Source organism: Oryza brachyantha, chromosome 11, assembly GCF_000231095.2.
Source record: "Oryza brachyantha chromosome 11, ObraRS2, whole genome shotgun sequence".
Taxonomy (NCBI): Eukaryota; Viridiplantae; Streptophyta; class Magnoliopsida; order Poales; family Poaceae; genus Oryza; species Oryza brachyantha.
The window spans coordinates 2,329,694-2,356,296 of record NC_023173.2 but is presented as its reverse complement, the minus strand read 5'-3'; the positions used below and the strand labels follow the sequence as shown (position 1 = coordinate 2,356,296).

The following is a 26,603-nucleotide window of genomic DNA, read 5'->3' as shown; positions in this document are numbered from 1 at the left end:
TCCTTGTCGACAGAATGAAAGCAAATGGATTTTATTTTATTCCAAAGCTTGATAATTGTTCTATCTGTACCATATTCTAACAATGGTGTACTCCCTGTGGAGGTACCGATACGGAGGCACTTGTGAGTTGTGACTGACTTGGTTATCTTCATTGTACGCATGACGTAAACCCTTTTGAAAAATAACTACTGTACACTTCCAAATCCCTACTTTCTATAAAGTTAATCCTCTCTTCTCTCATGAAACAATCACTTCAATTATTTTTAGCCTTAGAATGATATATCAAAAGTGTAAATTAAGCCACATCATCTAAATTGTTTTTAGCCTTAAAATAATAATATATCAAGGACGTAAATTTTATCTCTTCACATCACCTCAAGCTCACTAAGTGTAGTTAATGCTACACATCACCTTAAGCTCACTAAGTGTAGTTAATACTAATTCTCTCTTCTCTCATAAAGTCACATCACCTTAATTATTTAAACTTTTTTTTCCATTCCTAAGGAGGTACCATGATGTACCACTGTTTCTATATAAAATCTAGTACCGGTACTAGAAGGTATCAGATTACAGTGTAACCAAATTTTACATAGAGAACAATGATATCTCTTGTTATCTTCTTAAGAATGATAAAATTGCTTTTTTTTAAAGATGATAAAATTGCTCTTCCAATACTAATAGTAACCGACTGCGTTTTACATATGCAATATATAGGAACAACCTACAGTAGCAAAAAATGTGCTACATTCGTTAAACTGTACGAATTATTCCAATAGTAGTTAAAGCAAGCCTTGTAAAACTACACTGTATAGACAATGTAATCTCTTTGTAGAATTTACCCCCAAATGAGTGGTAGATGGTGCTCCTCTTGCCAACCATGCGTCGTGGTTTCTGCTTCTCAAAAGTAGCTATGTAATCACAGTAGGGTGGAATGCGAGATTTCCATACAAGCACATCAAACTTCTCTTCAGCAGGCGTGTTACCACCCAATAGTATTTCTCGTGAAGTTAGTTTTGGTAGCTCACTCTGTGCAGGGTTAGCCTCCCTGAGATCATAAACCAGGCAACCTTGAGCTTGAGAACCCACAAAGGCTACCCTGGTGAAATCAACAGGAGTGTTTTTTTCAAGAAGATCTTCAGGGTGTACACCAGAGGAAAACAAGTGCTTCTGAATCAGCTCTCTTAAGCTAGACAAGATGCTCTGCCAGAACTGAGTGTCAGGATTGGCTCTCAACAGTTCACCTAGTATATTTGCACCAAGAAATGATCCATTCATCTCGTTAGCCACCTGCATGGCCAGAGATGCTAGCCTTGGGTGTTCATCAGGATCCATGCTTCCAAACGCAAGTGCCTTGAAGTAGTACCAGTACTCTTCTTCAGACAGCCTCTTCAGCCTGATGGGTTGGGATGTCCCAAACTTGACAATGTCCTCTGTTCTACTTAGGACTACAACCTTAATTCCGGTAGCTTTCGTGTTCTGTAAGTATGATTGGAATTTTGTCCATGCTGCCTCATCCACATCCCAAATGAACTCAATCACAAACAAGTACTTCCCTGGAGAAGCCTTGGAGTTAACCGAGAGCTCTCCGATGTTCAGATCATCTTCTTTAAAGAAAAGTATGTGGGAGAAAAAGCTGCGCAGCCTCTCATCCTGGCATGCATGCTGCACAAGGGTTTTCGTCCCAATCCTGTGTGGCCCAACAATAGGAAGAATGCTAACAAACGGACCAGGAGGATCGCTGCTCCACAACCGAGTGCATCCTCAGCAAGACGCGTTCCAGCCTTCTGCGATCCTGCTCCTCGTCGCATGCATGGTTGCTGAGATTTTGTGCCAGCGAAGAGATGAGCCGGCTGATGAGTTCACCCGCCACAGCGGAAACCACAATCTCCATACCAAGGCGAGCTCTGTCAGCAGTAATGGTGAGAGGTATACAGTAGTTTGCAGAGTGAACTAGGATTCTGAAGGTGACAAAGAAGCCAGCAAGAACACGTCCACCAGAAAGTTGCTGGGTCTATATGCTATAGTGTACCATTTTCTAAACATTATTTCTTTTCATTTTTTTTTGCCGAGATGGCCAAAGGTTGGCCATCCAAATTTCATTAAGATTAGAATGAACAAGTGTACAAAGACTTTGACTCCCTGACTACATGAACAAGCTAGCTAGAGAGCAGCAGAAAAGGTTGTTCCAAGCGAGGGCGACAACACAACAGTGGGGCAGCTTCTAGCGTATGTGCTCCGGCAACTCACATTTCACCAAACAACCTGTTTGGCTGGTCTGGTCTCTATTGATCGACATGGTTGAGGACCATCCAGGAGAGGAGACTAGCAGTAGGACCATGTCAAAGTTTCCTTCCCATGTAGCATTTCCGAAAAAAACACTCCTTGTTCTCAGCCACCAACAGCCCAAACTTTGTGCCGTCTCCTCCGGCAGCTGCAAAGCCACTCTCCTCCTGTCCAAACCCTTGATCATTCTCGAGACTCGATTGGTGTCGGAACACCCGAGCATGAGCTGATGGCAGTCCTCGTCACTGTTTAGGTACAGACTTAACTCTTGACTATTGGGTGCTACTTAGGGGCCGGCTACTTAGATAATACCATCTCTATCCCTAAATCTTTGACACCGTTAACTTTTTTATACGCATTTGACTATTCATCTTATTCAAAAAAAATTGTCAAATATGTAAAGCTATATATATGCATAAAAATATATTTAACAGTACACGAAATGATATAAAAAATAATTAATAATTATGTAAATTATTTGAATAAAACAAACAGTCACACGTGTATAAAAAAGTCAAATGCGTCAAACATTTAGGGACGGAAGGAGTAGGAACCAAAAACCACCAGGCTACATGCCTTTTCACACATACACTTACTTATATTTATCTGTATAAATAGATATGTGTAAGCAACTTCTAAGATTGGACAGAATCAATGAAATCACCATATATGTCTCGCTATGCATGAGTACAATATCTACCACTAGAAAATAATTAACTGTGAATACAAGTACCTATCATCAAAGGGCAACTCTCCGGTTGCATTTTACTGGTAGTATTATACTACCAGTAGAACTAATCTCAATTATTGATTAAATATTGTATTTTATACTTTATTAAGTAATTGATTAACAATATTTTATAATTTTTCTTTTTGGCAATAAAGATCACAATAGAAAGGATGATATTATCCCTTTAAATTTCTGCTTCACCTAATATTGTTGATAGTATAATTTAATCACAGTCGTACGATAAAAAAATAGATCAACAGTGTGAATAAAATTCTACTATCAGTAAAATACACCGGAGTCAGCCCCATCGTCAAATATAGGATTTGAATCGAGTCTATAGGTTTTACTATGAAACAATTTTATCATTGTTAAAACACTACCTCTGGATACCAAAAATTATAATTAAAATTTTAGTACCTCGATGTACAAAGTATCTTGATATATTAAATTTTACACTACAAAAGGTGGTATCTCCTGGTACTTTCTTAATGATGTTAAAATTGCTCTTTTCTAGGATGAACCTAAGCTATACACTTAGTTTTTTTTTAAAAAAAATGAGCATGAGCTAGAGATATACAAGTGGGGAAAACAGAATAAGAGCAAAAAACACATTATAGTGAAAAGGAAGAAAAACAAGAATAGCTCGCAACGCGCCTTTCAGGTTTTGTCTCACGACGATATTACCGCTATGTATTTGGCTCCACACATGCTCTATATTTTAATTTAATTTTTTTCTCATTATGTGATGATTAGGTATTTTGGGCTCCATCGTTTCGTAGTTGCAACTGTTTATAAGGTAAAATTTAAATTTTAGAATTTAATTTTAGACTTGATTTTGTGGCTTTTTCGTTATAGTTTGTTTTACATATTTTGCTTTTGAGTCGTTATGAATACGCATATAAAAGTTTTACCTGCAAATTATTTTTCGTTTATAAAAACACGTTTTTGTTTATTCCTCTAAAAAGCGACACGAATGGAGCCCTTGAGCTGAGCTCTTCTATTCCTACTCAGAATCTTCTATGCAGTCAATATTGAAAATTGACTTCATGTCGAACTTAGCCATTTTCCAGAAGCACTGAAGCAAGAGCCCAATTGGTTGTCACACATAAGCGGGGTTGTCTAGATCAAGAAAAATGGTTGAAGAACCATGAGTTAGCCTACAAAGTGTGCCCTGCTACTGCTAATTAACTATCTCTATTCAACTCGCTGCTAACTTCTCCATTTTAAAATATAAGCATTTCTAAATCATTTGGCGAAGATTAAGATTAAGGAGAAAAGACTATAACATCCTCAAATAAATAAGAAATAAATAAATACACGAGAGTAGGTGAGAATAAAATGAAAAAACATTGAATAAGAAATAATTGATGATATAAGCACTATTATAAGTAGTAAATGCTTACATTGTGATATAGGATTCAAATCATGCAAATGCTTTTGGAAGAGAGGGAGTAGAATAGCTGAAGGAGCCAAAATAAACATTTTCCAAAAGAATATCCAATCGGGCAGCTTGGGCCTTATTGAGCCCTTTATGTAGGGTGCCTTATTTTGGGCCGAGATGGGCCTCCCGAGGCACCGTGAACCCACCCGGCTCCCATCGCTCGAGTCCGGAGTCCCCTCCTCCTCCTCCTCCTCCGGCGACGACGACGAGCACGGTGGTCGGTGGTCCGGCGCGGCAAGATTGGGCCTCCTCCTCATCCTCCCCCCTCCTCATTCATGATTTCTATTATTTTCTTCTACCTCCGTTTGCTTCGCTGTGCTCTCTCTGATCTGCGCCCTATGTAGGTCTAGTAAATGGCTCGCCTTGGGCTAAAACGGCCAGATTTCTTGGTGTTCATGCACTGCGGTGGGCGATACTGGTTGCGTTGGTCGGAAATTTCGGCGCTTTGTTTGCAGAACCAAACAACGGAATTCGATAGCGATCTCATAGCAGGCCCAATCCTTGGATTCGACCCGTTCCTAGAAACCAAACTGTGGCCAAACGCCCCCTTAGAAAGTCCACTTTGTTCTTGCATTTAGGAATTTTCTTCGTATTCTCAGTAAATAATTATGAGTTTATATATGGTCATCTGTTCCACGTTATAAGACTTTTTAGCTCTACTCAACTTCATATAGATGTTAATGAACCTGGGCACATATACAAAATATATACATTTGATTCATGAATGAATCTAGGCACAACCATTAAAGTTTTACAATATGAAACATAGAGAGGGGAGGGAAATTAGGTATAGGAAAATGAATGAAATCGCATGTTTCAAGAGGACATTTATTTGGTCTAGCACTAATGTAAACTGATAGCTGCAGATTCGTTTGCGTAGTTTGGAACCATTAGTGACTATCTGCAGTCATGTTCTGCCTATACACATATGCATGATGCACAAAATATTTGCACTTTTCAGTAGTTCACTCCTCACCTTTTTTTGATTGTGGTTGAATTTCTGTACTAGAATTTGTCTTTCTTATCTGTCTAGAATTCTAGATGTATTCATGTCAATGCACGACAAAGCAGCTAATGTTACAGTGTGAGCGAATGATTTGCTCAGTCAGTATACCATTGCGTTTATTCAAATGAAAATTCTGTAACTTTTACTATATGTCATACTTGATAATACTTGATACTTTGTATCCCATTTCATGGTTGTGCAGCAACAATGACGGCTGGATACATTGCCGGTTCCCTGGTTGGGTCCTTTGCGATTGCTTACCTATGTGACACATTTGTTTCAGACAAGAAGGCATTTGGAGGTGAGTGTCCTCTTACAGAGAGATGCATGTGCTTAATTTCTTGTCCGGATCTAAAGCTGCTCATTTTTTTGGATTTTGGAAACAGGCAGCATTCCAAAGACTGTTTCTGACAAGGAGTGGTGGCTAGCCACTGATACCAAGTTCCAGGCCTGGCCTCGGACTGCTGGACCACCGGTGATCATGAACCCCGTCAGCCGCCAGAACTTCATCGTCAGGTCCACTGAATAGGCGAGACACAGAAGCTGGTTCGGCGTCTTGTTTCCATCAAGGAGCTGAAGTTTATTTTTTTAGGTCTTAAAACTGTAATAAAACAAACTACAGTTAGGACTTTTTGCAGTTTCCATCACACCTGTAGCAAATTTTGGGGCTTACAGCATAACATTTGATGAATTATGTTCATTGGTGAAAATTACCACCAGGCAGCAGAGAGTTGTAATTGTTCTCCTATCTTCATGTATTCTTTGGCTAATCAGCTGCTTAAGCTCATCTTGTGGTGATTGATTTTTCCCTGCATTTTGTTCCAAACTTTGAACCTGGAGCGGTGCTAGTCCATTGTTTGTGCATGATTTATACTGTCAACGTGAACTACTGGTGAAAGCGATTTTATCAGGCCTGGCTAAGGAGGGAAACAACTAAACAAATCTTGAACAGTCGTGGAGCAAAATACACAGGTTTTCAGCCTTTTTTGTTTGTGTTTATACTTATAAACCAAAATTTAAAATTTTAACATTAAATTTGAAGTTAATTTTAAATGTTTTTCATTATAGTTTATTTTTTAGATATTGATTTTAGATCGCTAAGGATATGTATATAAAAGTTCTATTAACAAATTATTTTTTATTTACAAATATGTTATTTAGTTTTTTTTCTCAAAAAAGCGAAAAGGTGACGCCGCTTAGCTATTTAATGTGACCATCTTTTCGCTTTTTAAGAAAAAAGTTAAATGATATATTTATAAATAAAAAATCTAAATAAAATTTTTATATACATGTTCTTAGCAATCTAAAAGTCAAGGCTAAAAAATAAACTACAGTGAAAAACCCCAAAATCAATTCTAAATTTAACATTAAAAATTTAAATTTTCACTTATAAGTATAATCAAAAGCGAAAGCATGAATCAATTCAACTATTGCTACCATGTTGACTTGACTTAATTTATAGTTCTTTGTATTTGTTTGGTGGGCACAAGCAGTGATTGCGATTGATGAGACCAACATTTTGGACTTGTTTAGTTCCTAATTTTTTTTAAAAGCATCACATCAATTTTTTAAACACTTAAATAAAGCATTAAATATAGATGAACTAAAAAATTAATTGCACAGTTACGGAAGAATTCTTGAGATGAATCTTTTGAGCCTAATTAGTCTATGATTAGCCATAAGTGTTACAGTAACCAACATGTGCCAATGATGGATTAATTAGGCTTAAAAGATTCGTCTCGCAGTTTTCAGTCTAACCGTGAAATTCGTTTTTTCATTCGTGTCCGAAAACCCTTCCAACATCCGATCAAATATTTGACGTGATACTTCTTCCAAAAATTTTCTCAATCTAAACACCCCTTTCAGTCCATCTTGTACCAAAGTTGTCTCCCTCCATCATCTCCCATCAAAGTCTCGTCTCCTTTCAGCATCAAAGATTTCGGCTCCCATCATTTCGCTTTTTAGAAAAAAAAGTGAAAACGTGTTTTTGCAAACAAAAAATAATTTGCATGTAAAATTTTTATATATATATTCATAGCGATTCAAAAACAAAAGTTATAAAACAAATCACAGTGAAAAAAACCATAAAATCAAATCCAAAATTAAGTTTAAAAATTTAAATTTTGGCTTATAAGCAGCTGCAACTGCGAAATGACGAGAGCCTTCATTTACAATTTGTTCTAGTAGTCAGCCCTGCCATGGAAATATTTCTTTGTTTATCTCTTTTTCTTCAAAAATTAAACCAGGGTTATTGTGGGTGCACTTTTCAAGCTCTGATGTATTTTGTGTTAAAAATTTCTCATCTAACATTTCTAAAATAAGCTTTTCCCTTTATGTTAGTTAATTTAATCGTTTATAACCTCAAATAAAATAGCTATCATAAAAATAAGATAATCTTTCAATTATAAAATCTCGGCTATCTCAAACACTATCAAACTTCTTTGCCCATTGCCAATTGCTCTTACTAGCTAGCAAAAAAAAAAGAGCCATACGAAATTAAAGGAAAACAGTCATTGGATACAAAGCATTTGCCTTCAGCCTGACAACGAGGACTATAGTGTATCATGGATGATGTCCTATGGGTAATATTCCACAAATTCAGTCTACCTTCTGGAACTCCAATGGATGTAGCCTCACAAGTCTATTTGGAAGACTCAAACTGAAAACGAATGCAGATTCTTCGCTTCGATGGCAAATCAGAACAAGAACTTAACAGGTGATAATTTGGCTAAGCGATAAAGGCCATGCCACTTGATCTGTAAGTTCTGCAGCCAACATGGAATACAACCGTGCATCTTCTTGTTTGTTCTAATGACAAGGAAGTTTGGGACACTATTTGAAGGTAATTTACAAATGTTGATATTTTTTGGAAGGAGAGGGATAGAAAAATCCTCCAAAACGGAAGCAAGATTTCTCAGCACCACGTCTTAACAAATGCATGAAAGATTAAACCAGGAAGAAATTCATCTAAACAAATGCATAGTATGGTAGTTGGAATATAGAAAGTCAATTAGCAAGTCAAAAACTCCGACTGTAATGGAACTCATGAAAGGGACCAAAACTAATTGAGCAGTAACAAATATTTTTCAACATTTGAATTGGACATACAGAGAACATCATACTAAGAATATTAAAGTTGTTTAGTTTGAAAATATTTCTGTCGCACACATAATATTAGCCAGGGCAGCAATAGTAATTAACTGCATCTTGCATATCCAAACTAATAAGAGCAGATACAGGAGCAGTTTTCCACCAGAACTGTTTGAACAATTTCAGAAGCAGTTATAATCTGTCAAAAGGCATACACAGTTCCCGGCAAAAAAAGGCATACACAGCCTTTTGAAATATACCATCGACAGTACAATTCCTTCATAAAAATTTTTACACCAAATTTAAGATTTTGCGCTTTTATTTTCGCAGTGCTTGATAGTTTTCCTGCCAACCATGCGCAGTGGTTTTCGTTTCTCATAGGTAACAATGTAGTTAGAGTAAGGTGGAATGCGAGATTTCCATACCAGCACATCAAACTTGTCTCCATCAGGAACATGAGCACCGAGTATCATGTCCTGCGATGTCAATTTTGGCAACTCGGTTTGTCCAGGACCAGCCGTCCGAAGATCATAGACCAGGCAACCTTGAACTTGATTGCCCACAAATGCAATCCTGGGGAAATCAACAGGGATGTTTCTGTCAAAAAGATCGATGGGGTGCGCACCAATGGCAGACAAGTGCTTCTGTGCAACCTCTCTTAGGCTTAACAAGATGGTCTCCCAGAATTCAGTGCTGGGATTATCTCTTAAAAGCTGGCCAAATACAGTTGCAGCAAGAAATGCTCCCTTCATCTCAGCAGCCAGCTGCATGGCCAGGGAGGCTAGCCTTGGGTGTTCATCAGGATCCATGCTTCCAAATGCAAGTGCCTTGAAGTAGTACCAGTACTCTTCTTCAGACAGCCTCTTCAGCCTGATGGGTTGGGATGTCCCAAACTTTGCAATGTCCTCCGTTCTACTCAGGACTACAACCTTAATTCCGGTAGCTTTCGTGTTCTGTAAGTATGATTGGAATTTTGTCCATGCTGCCTCATCCACATCCCAAATGAACTCAATCACAAACAAATGCTTCCCTGGAGAAGCCTTGGAGTTAACCGAGAGCTCTCCGATGTTCAGATCATCTTCTGTAAAGAAAAGTATATGGGAGAAGAAGCTGCACACCCTCTCATCCTGGCAAGCATGCTGCACAAGAGTTTTCTTCCCAATATTTCGTGGTCCAATAATAGGAAGAACACTGACAAATGGTTCATGAGGATCATTGCAAAGCAAGAAATTAATGACTTGCTCTTTCTCAATATGGCGGCCAAACATGCACTGCTCCATGAACAGATACGTACTGTAAGGCTGGCGAGGTAGACGAGGATAGCTGCCAAGAAGTATGACGAATTCTCTCATATCTGCGATCTTTGTTTCTAAGCCATCAACAACATCTTTCAGGTTTCTTGTGCTCCTGCTACCAAAGGCTACTGGTGCTCGCTTTCTTACGGCGTCAGCGAAACGGAAGCGCTTGAAAGTAGACGAGGCGAATGTCTGAGCCCCATGGCTCACCTCATCTTCGATGCTCTCTTCTTCTTCTTCTTCAGGGGGTTGGAACTTGATCTTGTCGAGCACGTAGCATCCGACGTGGAACCCCTCCATGAGTCCCTTCAGCTGCAGGAGCATCCCTCGATTCGTGATGTGGCGTCCCTCTGCTTCCTCAACCACAGAGTGCATCCTCAGCAAGATGCGTTCCAGCCTTGTACGATCATCCCCCTTCCATTTATGGTTGCTGTGATTTTGTGCTACTGAAGAGATGAATCGGCTGATAAGATCACCTGCCACAGCAGAAATGAGAATCTCCATACTAACAAGACTCTCAGTGGGTGCACTGCACACAAGGCTAGTAGAAATTAAGCGAGCACTAAGCTTGAGAAAGATGAAAAAAAATTTGGCTCTAGAGTGGACTCTTGCGTTTGCACACAATTACACCAGCTTGTGAGGGTTCCAAAAGTCACCAAGAAGTGTAGGAAACCACAGATTTATAGGCCAAACCAGAGCTAACTAGCCGTTTGTGACTGAATGAACACATGATCTTTCAGGATAACTAACTGAACAGTCTGACCTTGTTAGGATTGTCCGGCCCATACTTGATCAACACATGATCACTGCTGGGCCAGACAGTTGGACACTGTCAAGACTGTAATATCTGGTTTAGATCTATTAGTTGATTTTTCGGTTAAAAACCGTACAACAGAAGATTGAGATGGAGAGTCCAGGATAAATAAAATTAAATTCACCGTGACTTTACCGTGCCCTTGTCTAATAAGAAAAAGAAATGGATAAGAGTTATAATAGGAGTTTGTTTCGGTGATCGGTAGAATTTAAACTCATTAACTAAATTTGAGATACACCCCAAGCCCCATCAGTACTATATAAAGAGAGAAACAAAGGAGGGGACGCCCACTTCTTCCGTACCCAATCTAAAACCCTACTTTTCTAATCAATCAGAAGCAGTGAAAAGGAATCGTGAAGTGATCCAGAAGAAAGAAAAGACAAAAGAAGAAAACAAGAGGAAAGAACAGAAGATCAATTTAATTCAACGGCTTCTCAAATCAGGTCAGCAAATCAATTAAATTTTGCATTAGTAAAGGTGATCAATATTAGGCTAAGATCATAGATTAAGTTGGATTAGATAACCCAACAAGATCTTCAGCAAGATCAGCATTGTTTGGTAGCACCTGGACTATCCGACTCATACAAACTCGCAACAATAAAAGATAGGGACAATTGCTCATTTGACCCTTGTTTGAAAGCTAACTACACTGAAATGATCCTATTTTTTCGGTCTGCTTATTTGACCCTGTTTTTTCTAAAAATCAAGCCGTCATGTGACCCTCTTCTGCGTACAACATTAGGATTTCATTTTATAATAATAATAATAATAATAATAATAATAATAATAATAATAATAATAATAATGTAATTATCGTATGACGAAGCTACCCCTGCACATCCTTAGCCTAACCCTAACTCTCTCCGTCCCATGTAGCAGACCATCCATGGCTTAAGCGAATAGCGCGTGGAGGCCAACGTCAAGTGGCGACGTGCGCACGGGAGGAGGCAGGAGAGGCGGCGTTTGTCACTCGCGAGGATGCAGTGAGAGAGCAACAGTGGCGGTGGACACACTGGGGCCGGGGAGAGGCAGCGGCGGTGGCCCGTTGTAGGTAGGGAGAGGTGGGGACGGGAAGACACGATGGCTGCCGCGTGAAGGGGGCGGGAGAGGCGATGGCTTGACGCGAGGGGGAGAGGCAGCGGTAGCTGGAGGTGAGGGGGCGGGTGGAGGCGACGGCGGTCGTGTGTTGGGCCCGGGGAGAGACGGTACCGGAGGCCGGCTAGCCAGCGAGCGGGCATGGGTAGGCGTTGGCCACCGTGAGCCGCGCGGTCATTCGGGTTTGCTCGGCGGCAACGCCGTTGGTGTCGGCGTTCAGGCTGTTCGATGCAAGCGGCATGTTCATATGCAGAGGAATGTTGCACTATATTTTAAGGAGTCATGATTGTTCCAATGCTGCCTTAGTTTCTTTTTAAAAGGGAACCTGAAAGGTATTTATTAAAAGTTCACATATTACGGGGCCAAACAAGCAAGGGCACAACGATCAATTTATCCCCTATATCACACCGTTAACTTCACGGAACATGGTCACTCGACAACATTTTTGCATAACATGATCAATAAGAAAACTGAACAAATATGGTCATTTTGGTAGTTAGCTTTAAAACAAGCGTCAAAAGAGCAATTATCCCTAAAAGATAGGATCAAATGAAGTGTTTGCTTGGGCTTTTGTGTAGGGTTTACTTAAGCTTTGTGGAAGGTTTGATAAGTACTTGCAAAAGGAACTAGAGTTTTAGTGTGCACCACACCTTGACTCTAGTACAAGAGAACCTTCCAGCTACTAAGGCAAACTCTCGCATAATAGTACGGCCTTTTAAACAAAAAAAAAAACCTATAACTATTGCATTCACCCTATGCCTTCAATGCATTTTCATACCGAGGGATAATTGGATACCTAACCCTTTTTTTGGGTTAAACTTAAAGCAAATGAATAATTTGATGATTATATTATCAATAATCACCAAAACATCAACACTGGGGTCTAGAGCTTTCACCATGAGGAAAAAAGAGCATAACCCAGCAATTGTGTGAACTTGTCAAGCTTAGGAATAAAATACAGTGCAGTTGCTTTCAGCCTGTCAACAATGACTATATTAGTGTGGTGTGGAACTGAGGATGCCCCAGGCCCCATTGGCAATAGTCCACAAAGTCAGTCTACGTTGTTGTGGAATTCAAAGGTAGACTCAGAGGTCTCAAAACAACATCTAATTGGAAGATTTCAGAAAACAAATAAAAATCCTTTGCTTGGATGTCAAATCAGAACAGGACATTAATTAACAGCTATTTAATAATTTGGCTAATGGAGGATGGTCATACCACGTGATCTGTAAGCTTTGCAAGTCACAACCAAAATGGAAGACCACCGTTCATGCTCTCTTCTCTGTCCTAGCTTATGCCCAGGAAGGTTTGACATTTTCTTAAGGTGGTACAAATTGCAAAGTGGTGACCAAAACGTTTTGACAGTTTCGCGAGCTCATGGCATGAATCATGTCCCAGCATTAAAGAAAGAGATGCCCATGTTTCATCCTGTGAGATTGAGAAGAGATCATTCCTCGATTTTGTGATATGCCATGCATCTTCCTTATAAATTTTGGTATGGATCTTCCTTATATGTCATGTGAAAGGAGATGAAATGGCTGACGAAATCACTTTGCATTAATCTGCAACTGCAGAGATAAGAATGTCCCCTTCGAACCCAAAGTAGTAAATTAAAACTGGTCATACACATGACATAAATACAAGTTTCTTTTTGAAAACGTTTCTGCCACACACACATAATACTAGTCAGGGTACCAATAGGAACTAACTGCACTTCACATATCCAAACTACACACAGATACAACAGCAGTTCTCTTTTTGTTAAAAAGAAAACATCTTTGAACATACAGCAACAAAGTATGTGCTACTTTCAGTAGTTGCTAGAACCTGTCAATGCATACCCAGCCTTTTAAACTACACTGTCGACAATGTATTTCCTTTGTAGAAAATTTTTTCCCCTCAATCAAGATTTCTGCTTATATTTCCTCAGTGCTAAATGTTTCCTCTTGCCAACACTACACTGTGATTTCCGTTTCTCATGAGTAACTATGTAGGCACAGTAGGGTGGAATGCGAGATTTCCATAAGAGCACATCAAACTTATCTTCGACTGGAACATCACCACCCAGCAGCATTTCTCGTGATGTCCAATTTGGCAGCTCACTTTGTGCAGGGCCAGCCACCCTAAGATCATAAACCAGGTAATCCTGAACTTGACCACCCATGCAAAAGAGCGTGCCGATATCATAAGGTATATTTCTTCCCAAAAGATCTTCAGGGTGTAAACCACGGGAAGACATGTTCTTTTGTCTCAGCTCTCTTAACTTCAACAAAATTCTCTTCCAGAATTGAGTGTTCGGATTAGCTCTTAAAACGTCTCCTATTAGACTTGCACCAATAAATGATCCATTCATCTCATTAGCCACCTGCATGGCCAGAGATGCTAGCCTTGGGTGTTCATCAGGATCCATACTTCCAAATGCAAGTGCCTTGAAGTAGTACCAGTACTCTTCTTCAGACAGCCTCTTCAGCCTGATGGGTTGGGATGTCCCAAACTTTGCAATGTCCTCCGTTCTACTTAGGACTACAACCTTAATTCCGGTAGCTTTCATGTTCTGTAAGTATGATTGAAATTTTGTCCATGCTGCCTCATCCACAACATCCCAAATGAACTCAATCACAAACAAATACTTCCCTGGAGAAGCCTTGGAGTTAACCGAGAGCTCTCCGATCTTCAGATCATCTTCTTGAAAGAAAAGTATGTGGGAGAAAAAGTTGCGCACCCTCTCATCCTGGCAAGCATGTTGCACAACAGTTTTCTTTCCAATATTTCGTGGTCCAATAATAGGAAGAATGCTAACTAATGGATCATGAGGCTCATTGCAAAGCAAGAAATTGATGACTTGCTCTTTCTCAATACGGCGGCCAAACATACACTGTTCCATGAACAGATACGTACTGTAAGGCTGGCGAGGTAGACGAGGATAGCTGCCAAGGAGTATGACGAATTCTCTCATATCTGCAATCTTTGTTTCTAAACCTTCAACAACATCTTTCAGGTTTCTTGTGCTCCTGCTACCAAAGGCTACTGGCGTGTGTTTTCTTATGGCATCAGCAAAACGAAATCGCTTAAAAGCAGGCAGTCCCAATGACTGAATCTCATGACTCACCTCATCTTCGATGCTCTCTTCTTCTTCAGGTGGTTGGAACTTGATCTTGTCGAGCTTGTAGCATCCGATGTAGAACCCCTCCATGAGTCCCTTCAGCTGCTGGAGCATTCCTCGATTTGTGATGTGGCGCCCATCTGCTTCCTCAACGACAGAGTGCATCCTCAGCAAGACGCGTTCCAGCCTTGCGCGATCATCCGCCTTGCTTGCATGGTTGCTGTAATTTTGCGCTACCGAAGAGATAAATCGGCTGATAAGATCACTTGCCGCAGCAGAGACCAGAAACTCCATGTGCAGCAACAGGCTGAGTTCTCCTTGAGCCTTTGGGGGGAAGTAGCTAGTCAAAATGGGAGCTCCCAAAGTGAGATAGGATCATTAAGGTGACAATGACAAAGAAGCTAGCTATAACAGACAGTGACAAGTCTATATATAAGAAATTAGTGACAGGAAGTTGAACCAGAATTTTCTGTTCGGAAAGTAAGAAAAAGACTTGCCAGGTTTATATTGTGAACTACCAGAAGTCTGAAGCATAAAAAGGTAGTTTATTTTCAAAAGGTTTCTATCATGCATATAGTACTGCCACATAGCACTTTTAACTAACTACTTTTGAACATCAAAATTAATAGGAGCAGATTATTTTTTAGATAATTGAAGATTTATTGAACTCAGTCAATTACATCAGGACGATAGATTAAGTTGAGTTTACCCCCAGCCTCTACAAATGCACACAGCTAAAAACACACACACTAAACCAACTAAAATAATAGAGACACAGCTATAAACATGATATATACCGGAGAAAAATAGACAAAGGATCTAGAGATTTTGATATAAATTTCCAAAACAACCACATGGTATTAGAAAAATAGACCTCTAAGATCATTTTTTCCCTAATAACATAGTGTACCATTAAAAAACTTATCTTGACTGCAAAGTCTTACAACAGAAAATAGAAAATGCCTATAAGAGCACCAGAATCTCCTTTGGTTTCACACAGGAATCCAAACAGACACAGAGATCAAGGGCCTAGATTTCCAGCACAAAGCAAGCCTTCCCTTCTCACACACAACTCCAAATACCCTGTTGAACAACCCAACTAGCATCCTGGCCTGAGCTATATTGCAAGCACTCAGCTCACAAGCCCTAAACCCTTCCAAAACCTCAGAAGCATTGGCCTCAACTCTCACAGACCCATAATTGCCCACAAAATCCTGTATCCTTGGTCCCATCAGTTCCATCTCCACAAGTCTCAGGCATGTCTCATAGTTACTGCCACTGAAGCAACTCGCCAATGACTCGAACACCGTGGTGAAGTGGTGCAGTGCCTCAAAGAAGAACTCGACAAAGCAGGTGCTAAATGGAGATGCTCCTCTTCCAATTCTAACCAGGTCCTCTTCTACAGTGACCACTAATTTAGGTTGCAGCTTCTTGACAAAGACAAGTAGTACATTCTGCAATGTGCTCAGTGGCTTGTAATACAGACTTGTTGTATCACATGAGACAATGACAGAGCCTTTACAGTCCTCAGAGAAGGCATGCAGTTCCTCCTCATTATGCATAAAGATGGAGTTATATTGAAACGGAAGCTCCAAGGACTCAGCAAACTCCGATAGAAGCCGTACAGCGGTGTCATGAGTGCTATCATTGCAGTCACCAGTGACAGTTGTTAGTCTGAAGGACTTACCACCACAACGAGCAAGGTCCGACATGAGCGATGACCACTGGATGCCCTCGCCGATGTTCAAGTCAACAACATGCACATCCATGTCACCAACAGTGGCATCCAGGATAGCCTGATTGGTAGTGAAGTTGGCAAACTTGACAAATGGTGATAACTCCTGTATAATCTGGTGCACCAACATGTTACCAGATGGCAGTGGTTGTGGCTGATAACACCCATTGCATGCACTGGACATCCGGGAACGCAGACCTTGATCAAAGTGGTATGCCAGTCGATCAAAAGAGCTGGCTGCTGAATTTTCAGGTACCCCAGACAGGAAGTCATCCAGCCTCAAGAACGCTATTGATGCAAGGATCGAATCCCCCGCCTCGACCGCCTCTGCGCCAGCAAGAAGGAGGTCACTTAAACTGTCCTCCTCCAAGAGCTCCTCTTGGATTGCTGCCAAGTTGCCATTCTCTTGGCCTAAAACTCTGTCACCACAACTAACAGGCACATCAACATCAGGAGCATCATGTTGATGATGCAACTCATTAGAATCTATGGCCATGGTGTCAAGGGAATCAAGATCTTTCTGTTGGTCAGAACAAGGATCAGCATGGAGGTTGGCATTCTCATGGAGAGATGCTTGAGAAGGCCAAATGGAATAGATACTCTCTTCGTGTGTGGGGAAGGAGAGAAGAGGGGAACAAGGATATGATATAGTCTCCATTCAGTTGCTGTCTACTGTAGGTCCATAACAAGTTTCCTTCATCCCTGTGCTTCAGCATGGACATATATATACACATTGAGGAGGAAAAAGGAAAGGAGAAACGTTGACAAGAAAAGACAAGAATGATGTGTGAGCCTTCATGGCCAATGCAAGCTAAATGGGGTGATTGGAAAAAGTCAAATGACATAATTACAAATGAAAAATAATTTGTGAATAAATTTTTTATATATGTGTTCTTAGTGATTTAAAACCCAATGCTGAAAAATAAACAACGATGAAAAAACCTCAAAAGTTACTCTAAATTTAAGATTGAGAATTAAAATTTTTGTCTTATAAGCATAAGCAAACGCGAAAGATGGGGCTGAAAATGTCTTGGTCTTAGATGCCTAGCATGACATGGATTGAGCTAAAGGAAAATATGAAAAGACAATTATACGGCATGCATTGTCATTTTTTGTTGGCCTAGCAGAAAGGAGCAGAAGCACCAGAGAATGCACTGCAGGCATATTCCAAGAATGCTTCTTGCTACGTGTCAGCATCCATTCAATTATTGGACCATATGCATAAAAAATACCATGTGGTGTTGCCTTTTACATAATAGCTATAGCCTGTAGTCATACATAAAAAGCCCAATGACAACTGAAAAAAATGATAGTATAAAATACATCTGTGGAAGAAAAACATGTGCTTTTATCTTTAAAATTGTGCATAAAAATTCAACTCCTACCTATCTTGGCCATGTATGCAGAGTTCATTCAGTCTGATCAGGAAAATGATAAGACTTCAACTTTATTATGACCAGAAAAGGCACAATTACTTTCCGTTTGTCAATAAAGGTTAAATTTATCAATATATAACAAAAGCATGGCATAGACTTGTTTACAGGATCAATTCAGTCATACAGCGCCATTATAAGGTGATACTATATTACTGTCAGTTCCTAATGTAGTACACATTAATAACTATAGATATATACAATAAAATGGAATTGAAAGAGGACAATACAGCTTGTCTCAAGTAGTAGAGTTGTTGCAAAGCGGAACTGACAGAGAACATATGTGGGTCACACATATTTCTTGGTTTTAAGCTACCTGTTGTTGTTATCTGAACCTTTTTTAGAGTTGGTTCCAGAAGATGGCAATGGTTGGTCAGTTCAGGTACAAATGCACATATAATGTGTTGCGATGAGCTTTTCAGCATTGAACTATACCCTTTTTCTAAAAAGTATTCTCGAAATAAAATGAAATAGCTTTGTCCTGGTCTGCCAATATATGCATGTTGCTACAGGATAAGCTAAGTTTGAGCCATCTGTAAACCATGAAGAGCTTGGTAGTCAGTACACTAGTTACGACCATGGATTATTTTCAAGTTTTGCTAGAAAAATGGATATAGGACAACACAAGAACTTTAGAGGTGTAGACAATAAAACAGAGAGATAATTATTTTGAAAAATACTAGACTGATTGGAACTTTCATTGCCTATGGTAATGCATAAAAAGAAAAGGTTTTACCAGAACAGATATGGTCAGTAATGTAAGACCAAAATGTATATATTACAGCATAAGTAGCAAATGGCACAAGGTTTTGTCACAGAGGTCACTGATTGGTCTCTTGAACTTGAAATAGACAGAAATTACTTTGCATTGCATTTAGTCAACCATAGGTTCAGGTGCTTACAATTGTCATGAAACACAATCTATCAATGACATCAAAGAAGTTAAGGCCGGCAGAAGTAGACTTCAGTATCATCCCAATCATAGTTGGTACTTAGTACAAGTGGAAGAAGAAACAAAGTATTAATTAGAGCACACAAATCAATTTCATGATGATTTGAGCAGATAATGATGGAAATGAATGGTAGATCATGATGGTATGAACAGCATGATATTCATTTTTACTCTTGAACTATTTGACCTCGGTGTAAAATCTGATGGTCATCACAAGGTGGGAAAATAAAGGGTATCCCTCCTGATTAGGAATCTCATGATCCAAAACAAGGTGGTGACAGGTTGTGTGTAACAGAGCTGCTCAAAGGACATTTGTCAGTATTTCATTCATGCAACAGCCTTTCTTCTTTATATGGCTCATGTGTGACAAAATTGAGGAAAATTACTAAGCATTGCTCTAATATAAGGCCTCTAGTAGTTGAGGAGAGAATCTTCAAGTAACAGTTTAAGTCAAAAACAATAGAACAAGCGAACAATCTGTTGTTTTCTGTTCTGCAGCATCATCCAGTGCCTCGCTGTTTCCTAATCCCCAACAGTATGTTAAGTCTCTTAAAAGTATCATCTCTGGTCTATTAATATAGAATTCCTAAGGGCATTCCCAACAGCTCATCTAAAATTCTAAATTTGGTCATCCATATCTTTATTTGGATGATCATCTAAAATAGTTTTATTATTCATATTTATACTCTAGCAGATCATCCATATATGACATCCTCCATATCTCTTTGGAGGATGAAGAGAGAACACCTAAATATGGTTTTTCTCTCTCCTAATATGAATAATATCCAAAAATAAAAGATGGAATGAATGCTCTGCAGGAGCTCAATTTTTACTTTTCATTCTCTATTTTCAGAATAAAGGATGGGATAGCTAATCTGCTGAGGATGCTATAACATAGCATAAGATGAATGACATACTATAAAACGTTAACCATAACATGAACTATGAAGGAGCACACTGACAACTGTATAGCCTGCAATATTAGGAACAAGATCCAAGTGTCAGATATTAGGTAGCTAGGCCAGAATAATGCAATTTGCATGTGTTAACCTTAACTACAGAAAATAAAGGTAGCTCTACAACAAAAGGTTATCATCGTTTAGACACCAAAAAAGGCATTTATTTGTAATTTGTTCTGCTACTTCATGGACTAGCTTATCAAGTCACTAACAACTACATATTAACATATGTCCTGGTTTGCCTATGAAATTATTCTATGGGCACATGGGATAGCAGAACAGCCCCACGGATGAATGCAACAGTAGTAGTGAAAAATCACAATTTGAAACTCAAGCAAGAATAAAGATTGTAGCACAAGGACAAAAAAGAAAATATTTTAGCATTATGCTCATTCACTTGATAGAATCAGAAAGCCACAGAAGAAGACAAACCAATCTGAGGCTTGTCTGGAGCAGTTTCACGTCCTACTACTCAGAGGTGGAGCATCAAAAAATCTTGTTCAATTAACATGCAACACATCACAATCCAACAGCGGGGATACGAGGTCAACACATCACAATCTATCTGTTGAAATCTCCAAAAGATGAGACTAGAAAGACAGCATAAATAGTATAATATCATGAAAGTGTACATTAAGCTTTTAAAAGGTAGTAGTAACAAAGAACTTGTCCATCATGAAAGTGTACTCACTTGCAAAGTATAATATCATGAAAGTGTACTCACTTGCAAAGCCTAGCCACTTAACTACTGAAAACAAAAGGACTAGTGACCTAAGGTCCTAATCATATTGAAAGTCCGAATTTCCAGATAAAATTTTTGCCCATTTCAGCTAATACTGCAGGGGATTAGGGAGGCTAAATCATGCCAATGCCATCATGTAGGCCCAATTCTAAAGAAACCTTGTCTGGTAATGCTGAATGATTTTTTCCACACAACGGGCTTGCTTACCTTCCTAATTATAACTCTTCCATTCTTCCAAGGATTTAAATAAAAAAATACTTGTGTATGAGAAATACGTTCCCTCTAACTCCACGATTTGCGAAATGCTCATTAGCATGGTTTTCGCAAATTAATCGCATCGAAACCAACCAACCCAATTGAGAGAACCCTAGAATTAGATGTTGCGAGATCATGCTCAGTCCCTTGAAAATGGTTGTGAAACCAAACTAAAATCCCTACACACCCGAAGGCCCAGAAAATTAATCATCCTAAGGAGAAATGTGTGTGGAATAATAGAAGAATTGCATCGACGTGGGCGAGCAACTGTTAGGCCTCTCATGCGCGGGCAGCAGGGAGAAGTTTAGGGTCATGGCGGCCTCATGGGTTGGTTACCAGGACTATAAACTATGTAACTGAGTCAGATGAGTTTTATGGGATAAAACTACTCTCTTATATTATGAAACACTCATGTTTAATGATACTGTCAAGTCAACAATTTTGCTGATGTAACACTCTATTTAACCCATATAAGAGCGTTTAAACCTTGTAACTTATTATTCACGTGTCATGGATATAGGTTAAATGTTGAATTTAAGATTGTCACTCTTTGTATGTATATATTTGCGTATGGACTTGTGCTGACCGTGTCTTGGTTCCTCGGCTTTATTTTTAATAATAGAGTATTATTTACAGATTAGGTAACGTCCTAATCGTGATTCCTAGGTCTTTTAAATGGTGTCGTACTATGGCCTTTTTTAGAAAATTTTCTTTATCGGTATTTTTTTAAGTATATAAATGGCATTTTTTTATCGTTGAAACATGAAAATAAACGAACGCGTGATCGTGCCACCAAGAACATGGAAAAAAAACAAAAAAAAAAGCTGGGGTTCATCTCTGGCAAAATGGCTTGTGGGCTGGATGGGCTCCTAATCTGCCATGCAACTCAGCTTTCCTCTCGCCGTTTTCTTGCGTGTTCTCTCAGACAAATGCAGATGGAATTTTTTATTATCAATTTCATTTTTTAAAAAATATTTACAATATATTTTCATTTCAAAAAATTGCAAAACACTGGACAAACACAGACAATATTTGCATGTGCATCACACATCATGCCGAATAAAATACTGATGGCACATGAGTGAGATTGGCCAACAACTGAACATTCTATGCCTAACCTTAGCAGATCATGTCCCCCAGGCCCTGGCCAAAGTCTTCCAATGGCCGTCTGGAACACGTCCAAAACTCTTCTTTTCTCCTTCCAAGACCACATGATTGAGACATTGTCTGTAACATGAGGGAAACTACAAGTGTTTCAATCAGAACCATTCCATTCACTATAGCAACATCTTTACAAAAACAACCATGGCGGGCAACATGTTAAACAGAGTTCTTTCAATCTTCAGGCTAAGGCATAACCCCTAAGAAACGAAGCAGATGATGGGCCGAGCATGTGAATGGCCATTTTGAGTGAATGATACAAAGATCAGCAAGCTAACCCTACAGATTGATTCATATGCAATATGGTATACATCAGCTATTCTTTACAGTACATTGAGTTGCAGTTAGCGTGCAACTTGGCGTGCTTCAGTCCTCACATGAAATCCATGGAGTCGTTTAGGGTCTGGCCGCTCATCGACTGGCCTCCGTTCAAAGAGCTATGTGAATTGTTTGGGTGGTGATGCCGACCCTGGTGGCCACCTAAGTAGTGCATCTGCTGTGGTTGCGAGAAGTAGGTCGGCATCTGCTGCTGCTGATGCTGCATTCCTCCGTTGAAGGAGTTTCCATTCATGTTTGGAACTTGACCTGCTGCTATCTTAAGCCGCTGAACTTCTTCTCTTAGGGCATCATTCAGAGCTGCATTAAACAGAAAGGGATTTTAACAGGCTGCTTGATTATCTGGATAAACATATTTGGATTCATTGTTATCAACTGCCTCGTAATAGTCCCTAAACAGTATAACATTGTTTCTGCGCCTTAATGACAAAGACGTAAGAGCTTCTGAAAGAATAGGACGTACCATCTCGAAGTTTAGCTTGTTCTTCCATGGACTGCAACCGAAGTTTGAGCTCTCTGTTCTCAGCAGTTAGGCCAGACGTGTCCCTCTGACCATTAGGAAATTCCAAGATGAAAAAGGATATAAAATTAAGTATATGTGCTGAGCAAAGGACACTAGAAACATGCGAATGAGACTGATGTGCAATCAGAAACATGATCTTTATTTTTAGCAGCAGATTTAAACTTATCCTAATTAGAAATAGCATTAAAAAGGAGTAAGAGCACTCATTCCCCTACAATAACCTATTCATGATTTCTTGCATATAAATTATAAACAAATCAGTTAGTACCAGCGAAGCTTTATGGAGTAAGAAAAACATCAGCTGCTATCCCAGACCACCAAACCAAAATTTCAGCCTCCCACCTAATTTCACCATCTTTAATCAAATCAGCTTTCATATACAGCATCAACAACCCTGTTTCTGACATGACCAAACTATAAATTATATAGGCATCAACATTATGACCCCTACTCTTGGGTGCAATAAGGTGGTGTTTAGATGGAAAAAATTTTTGATACCAATGTCATATCGAACGTTTGACCGGATGTCGGAAGGGGTTTTCGGACACGAATGAAAAAATGAATTTCACAGCTCGCCTGGAAACCGTGAGACGAATCTTTTGAGTCTAATTAAGCCGCCTTTAGCACATTTTGGTTACTGTAGCACTTATGGCTAATCCTGGACTAATTAGTCTAAAAAAATTCGTTTCACGATTTCTCCCATAACCGTGCAATTAGTTTTTTGGTTCATCTATGTTTAATGCTTTATTTAGATGTCCAAATATTCGATGCGATGCTTTTGGAAAATTTTTTGGAAACTAAGGTGGTGTTTGTTTCAAGGGACTTATTTTTAGTCCCTAGTCACATCGAATATTTGGACACTATTTGAAGTATTAAACATAAACTAATAAAAAAACTAATTTTATAAATGAGAGCTAATCCACGAAACGAATTTTTTAAGCCTAATCAATCTATAATTAGCAAATGTTTACTGTAGCATCACATAGGCTAATCATGGATTAATTAGGCTCATTAGATTCGTCTCGCGAATTAGTCCAAGATTATGGATGGGTTTTATTAATAGTCTATGTTTAATACTTCAAATTAGTGTCCAAACATCCGATGTGACATGGGGCTAAAAAGTTTAGCCCTAATCAAGGCCTAAATCTTAGGCTATCACATCAGCTACAGGACCACTTCAGGCAAAAGAAAATCAAGAAAATTGCATGATGCGTTCAGCGCTCAACCATGTTGTGTCCTGAAACAAACTTCTTGTAAAGTTGTAATATTTGCAGAGCTTTTATGGTTACTTAATTATAATTTGTCAGCTCTCAAATGACACATTCATGAGCCAGCTATTAAACATTTGCAAAATCATATAAATCGAGTAGATCAGCCTATTCTCCCACAGAGCAACAGGACAATCCCACCAAAGTCAGAAATTTCTGGTCTCAAAACATGCAGAACTCATAGGATGTGTTTAACTCTGTTACAAAAGCTAGATGGCCTAGACAAGATATAACAGAATTTTTAGGATAAACCGCTACAAAAGCTAGCATACAAGAAATTCAATTATCACTGGTGTTTTCTGAAATATCAACCTATGGAGTGGCATTTTGCATGGAAATAAACACTTCTGATCCTATTACATGTACAATTTAGTATACACTATACAGAATATGCAAGTAGAGAACTATTCGTTCATGGTATTTTTAGTACACTGTAAAAAAGTAATAATTCAATCTTGTCAAAGTGGACATCTAAGCAGGTTAGCATTTTTCATATACATAGTCAAGTACCATGAAAATTATAAACTCAGAATAAAATAAAGTTCTTAGCACAAAACCAGGCAGTCCTACTTTTTTGTCCTGGAAAAGCGATACTCAGTTGAAAATAAATTCAACCAAAAGAAGACTAGCGCTCTTATGACCATAGCATCCATTATGCATGAACTATCAATTATTGATCATAATAGCAAAGCTAGCAATTTTAAACTTGGAAAGAACTGTTTGTGGAGATATAACTCAATTGTTAAAAACAAGAAAGAAAAAACCAGAAAACAATGTGCAGCAACTGTAACCATCAAGTAAAAAAAAACATCGATGTTGAACTACCAACAACTGCTGTAAATTTATGTGATCTTCTATCCCAAAAGCTGCTAGTGGACGTTAAATTTGTCCGTGCTGGACAGTAACAAGTACTAGTAATTGATGTTAGTTAAATGATGTCTAGGCTGAAACTATACTGTACTAACGTATCTAAAGGTAAAATTTCTTTATTCCAGCTGCTAATAATAGGCCAAAAGCTGTGTCAGTTACGTTTGATACAAGAGAATAAGCAAAGTATACAGAAACAAAAGTCAGCTGATCACACAAACTAGTTTCTACACTTTTATGGTATTAGTTACCGGGGCACCAAAATCTTGAGTAAAATAACCAGGTCCGGTTCTAGGAATCCTAATATACATTACAAACAAAATAATAGAAGGCAAAGATTATAATGAATACCTGAAGAAGCGTGAGCTGTGTTGAAAGCGTCGTTGCCTCTGTCTGCAGCGTCTGCACCTTCTTCTCCAGCTCACTGGTGTACTTGATCTTCCTCTCCTTCGACCTCGCCGCTGATTGCCTGTTGGCCAGAATCCTACACAGCAGAGATTACCACCATGAAACCATGTTAATTTACAGTAGGCTTGCAGTAACGAAGACCCTAAAGCTGAAACTAAGAACACAACACAAGCAGCACAATAGAATAGCAACCGCAAACTAGATACTTTCAAGATTAATTATCAAGTAGTGATAGTAAAGAGAAATATGTAACGAAAAGTTCTTTCTTTTCTGATCAGAAGGGGGAAACCCGGTTCCATTTCTATTACTAGCTACTAAGAAAATTTCTCACCTTTTCGCGCGCTTGGGGTCGAGGAGCGAGAGCTCGGCGAGCCTATCAGCGGGCATAGCCTTCTTGGCGTAGTCCGGCGGCGCGGACTCGCCCTCGAACAGCGAGCTCTCCCCATCCATGGACCCGCTCCTCTTATGCCCAGCACCGCCCCCAATCCCTCCCTGGAACGGCAGCCCCTCGAAGAAGGCGGCGTCGAGGGAGAGGCTCCTCATGTGCGCCCCGCCGGGCGGCCGCGGCGCCGACGCGGGCGACTGCTGCTGCTGGTGCTGCGGCGGCGGCACCATAGGCGGGAGAGGCGGCGTCGGGTCGGACGCCGCGGGGGAGTCGTCGGAGAGCGAGGGGAAGTCGAGGTCGGAGAAGCCGAAGTCCCCGTCCGGGTCGAGCAGCAGGTCGGCGTCGGGCAGCCGGATGAACGTCTCCGAGTGCGCCCTCCGGTGGTGCCCCCGCGGCGGCGCGGCCGGCGGCGGGAAGCGCGGGTCCATCGCCGCCCGGTCAACACCCGGTCAACTCCGGCGAGCGGCGGCGGAGGCGGCTGGGGTTTGGGAGGTCGCTGTGCTCGGAGCCGGAGGAGGAGGAGGAGGAGGAGAAGATCGGGTAGGTAAAGAGACCGGAGGCCGCTGCGGCCACGCCCCCCGCGTGGACTCGGTGCATGGACCCCATGCCAATCTGCACGCATCCCGAGGCAGGATGGACCGCCCCGGGTTCTCCGCGGCCCATGCGGATGGTCCACGGAAGGGGAAACAGGAATGTCCCCCCGGCCGTGGGAATGGCTGCTG

The 26,603-nt window shown here is 40.0% G+C and overlaps 3 protein-coding genes across 4 annotated transcripts; 1 reads left to right on the top strand and 2 right to left on the bottom strand.

Moving 5' to 3' along the window:
• Positions 1–673: 673 nt before the first annotated feature.
• Positions 674–17,250, bottom strand: LOC102715621. The gene is made up of 4 exons (XM_015842545.1): positions 15,990–17,250; positions 14,940–15,174; positions 9,749–10,350; positions 674–1,727 (listed from the first exon to the last, which is right to left on the bottom strand). The coding sequence occupies exons 1-4, from the start codon at positions 17,248–17,250 to the stop codon at positions 751–753; spliced, it is 3,075 nt and encodes a 1,024-aa protein (XP_015698031.1). The 3' UTR covers positions 674–750.
• Positions 4,607–6,266, top strand: LOC102702504. 2 transcript variants are annotated; one of them, XM_006662693.3, is made up of 3 exons: positions 4,607–4,671; positions 5,663–5,761; positions 5,847–6,266. In XM_006662693.3, the coding sequence occupies exons 2-3, from the start codon at positions 5,668–5,670 to the stop codon at positions 5,987–5,989; spliced, it is 237 nt and encodes a 78-aa protein (XP_006662756.3). In that variant the 5' UTR covers positions 4,607–4,671; positions 5,663–5,667; the 3' UTR covers positions 5,990–6,266. The 2 variants fall into 2 exon arrangements, with proteins under 2 accessions (XP_006662756.3, XP_040384637.1); XM_040528703.1 differs by having other exon boundaries at positions 4,613–4,688.
• A 4,934-nt stretch (positions 17,251–22,184) lies between the features above and the next one.
• On the bottom strand, positions 22,185–26,384 carry LOC102715064 (transcription factor VIP1-like). Its single transcript, XM_015842547.2, has 4 exons — positions 25,828–26,384; positions 25,440–25,572; positions 22,894–22,978; positions 22,185–22,730 (listed from the first exon to the last, which is right to left on the bottom strand). The coding sequence occupies exons 1-4, from the start codon at positions 26,307–26,309 to the stop codon at positions 22,468–22,470; spliced, it is 963 nt and encodes a 320-aa protein (XP_015698033.2). The 5' UTR covers positions 26,310–26,384; the 3' UTR covers positions 22,185–22,467.
• Positions 26,385–26,603: the final 219 nt, after the last annotated feature.

Excerpts from the sequence above, each read along its gene's own strand:
- LOC102702504 (XM_006662693.3), top strand. The coding sequence starts at position 5,668 with ATGACGGCTGGATACATTGCCGGTTCCCTGGTTGGGTCCTTTGCGATT. Across the intron at positions 5,762-5,846 it reads AGACAAGAAGGCATTTGGAG|GCAGCATTCCAAAGACTGTT; the intron begins GTGAGTGTCCTC and ends TTTTGGAAACAG.
- LOC102715621 (XM_015842545.1), bottom strand. The coding sequence starts at position 17,250 with ATGGAGACTATATCATATCCTTGTTCCCCTCTTCTCTCCTTCCCCACA. Across the intron at positions 15,175-15,989 it reads GTTTAGGGCTTGTGAGCTGA|GAGAACTCAGCCTGTTGCTG; the intron begins GTGCTTGCAATA and ends CAAAGGCTCAAG. Across the intron at positions 10,351-14,939 it reads CTGAAGGGACTCATGGAGGG|TATGGAGATTCTCATTTCTG; the intron begins GTTCTACATCGG and ends GAGTCTTGTTAG.
- LOC102715064 (XM_015842547.2), bottom strand. The coding sequence starts at position 26,309 with ATGGACCCGCGCTTCCCGCCGCCGGCCGCGCCGCCGCGGGGGCACCAC. Across the intron at positions 25,573-25,827 it reads GACCCCAAGCGCGCGAAAAG|GATTCTGGCCAACAGGCAAT; the intron begins GTGAGAAATTTT and ends TCTGCTGTGTAG. Across the intron at positions 22,979-25,439 it reads CACAGCTCACGCTTCTTCAG|AGGGACACGTCTGGCCTAAC; the intron begins GTATTCATTATA and ends CCTAATGGTCAG.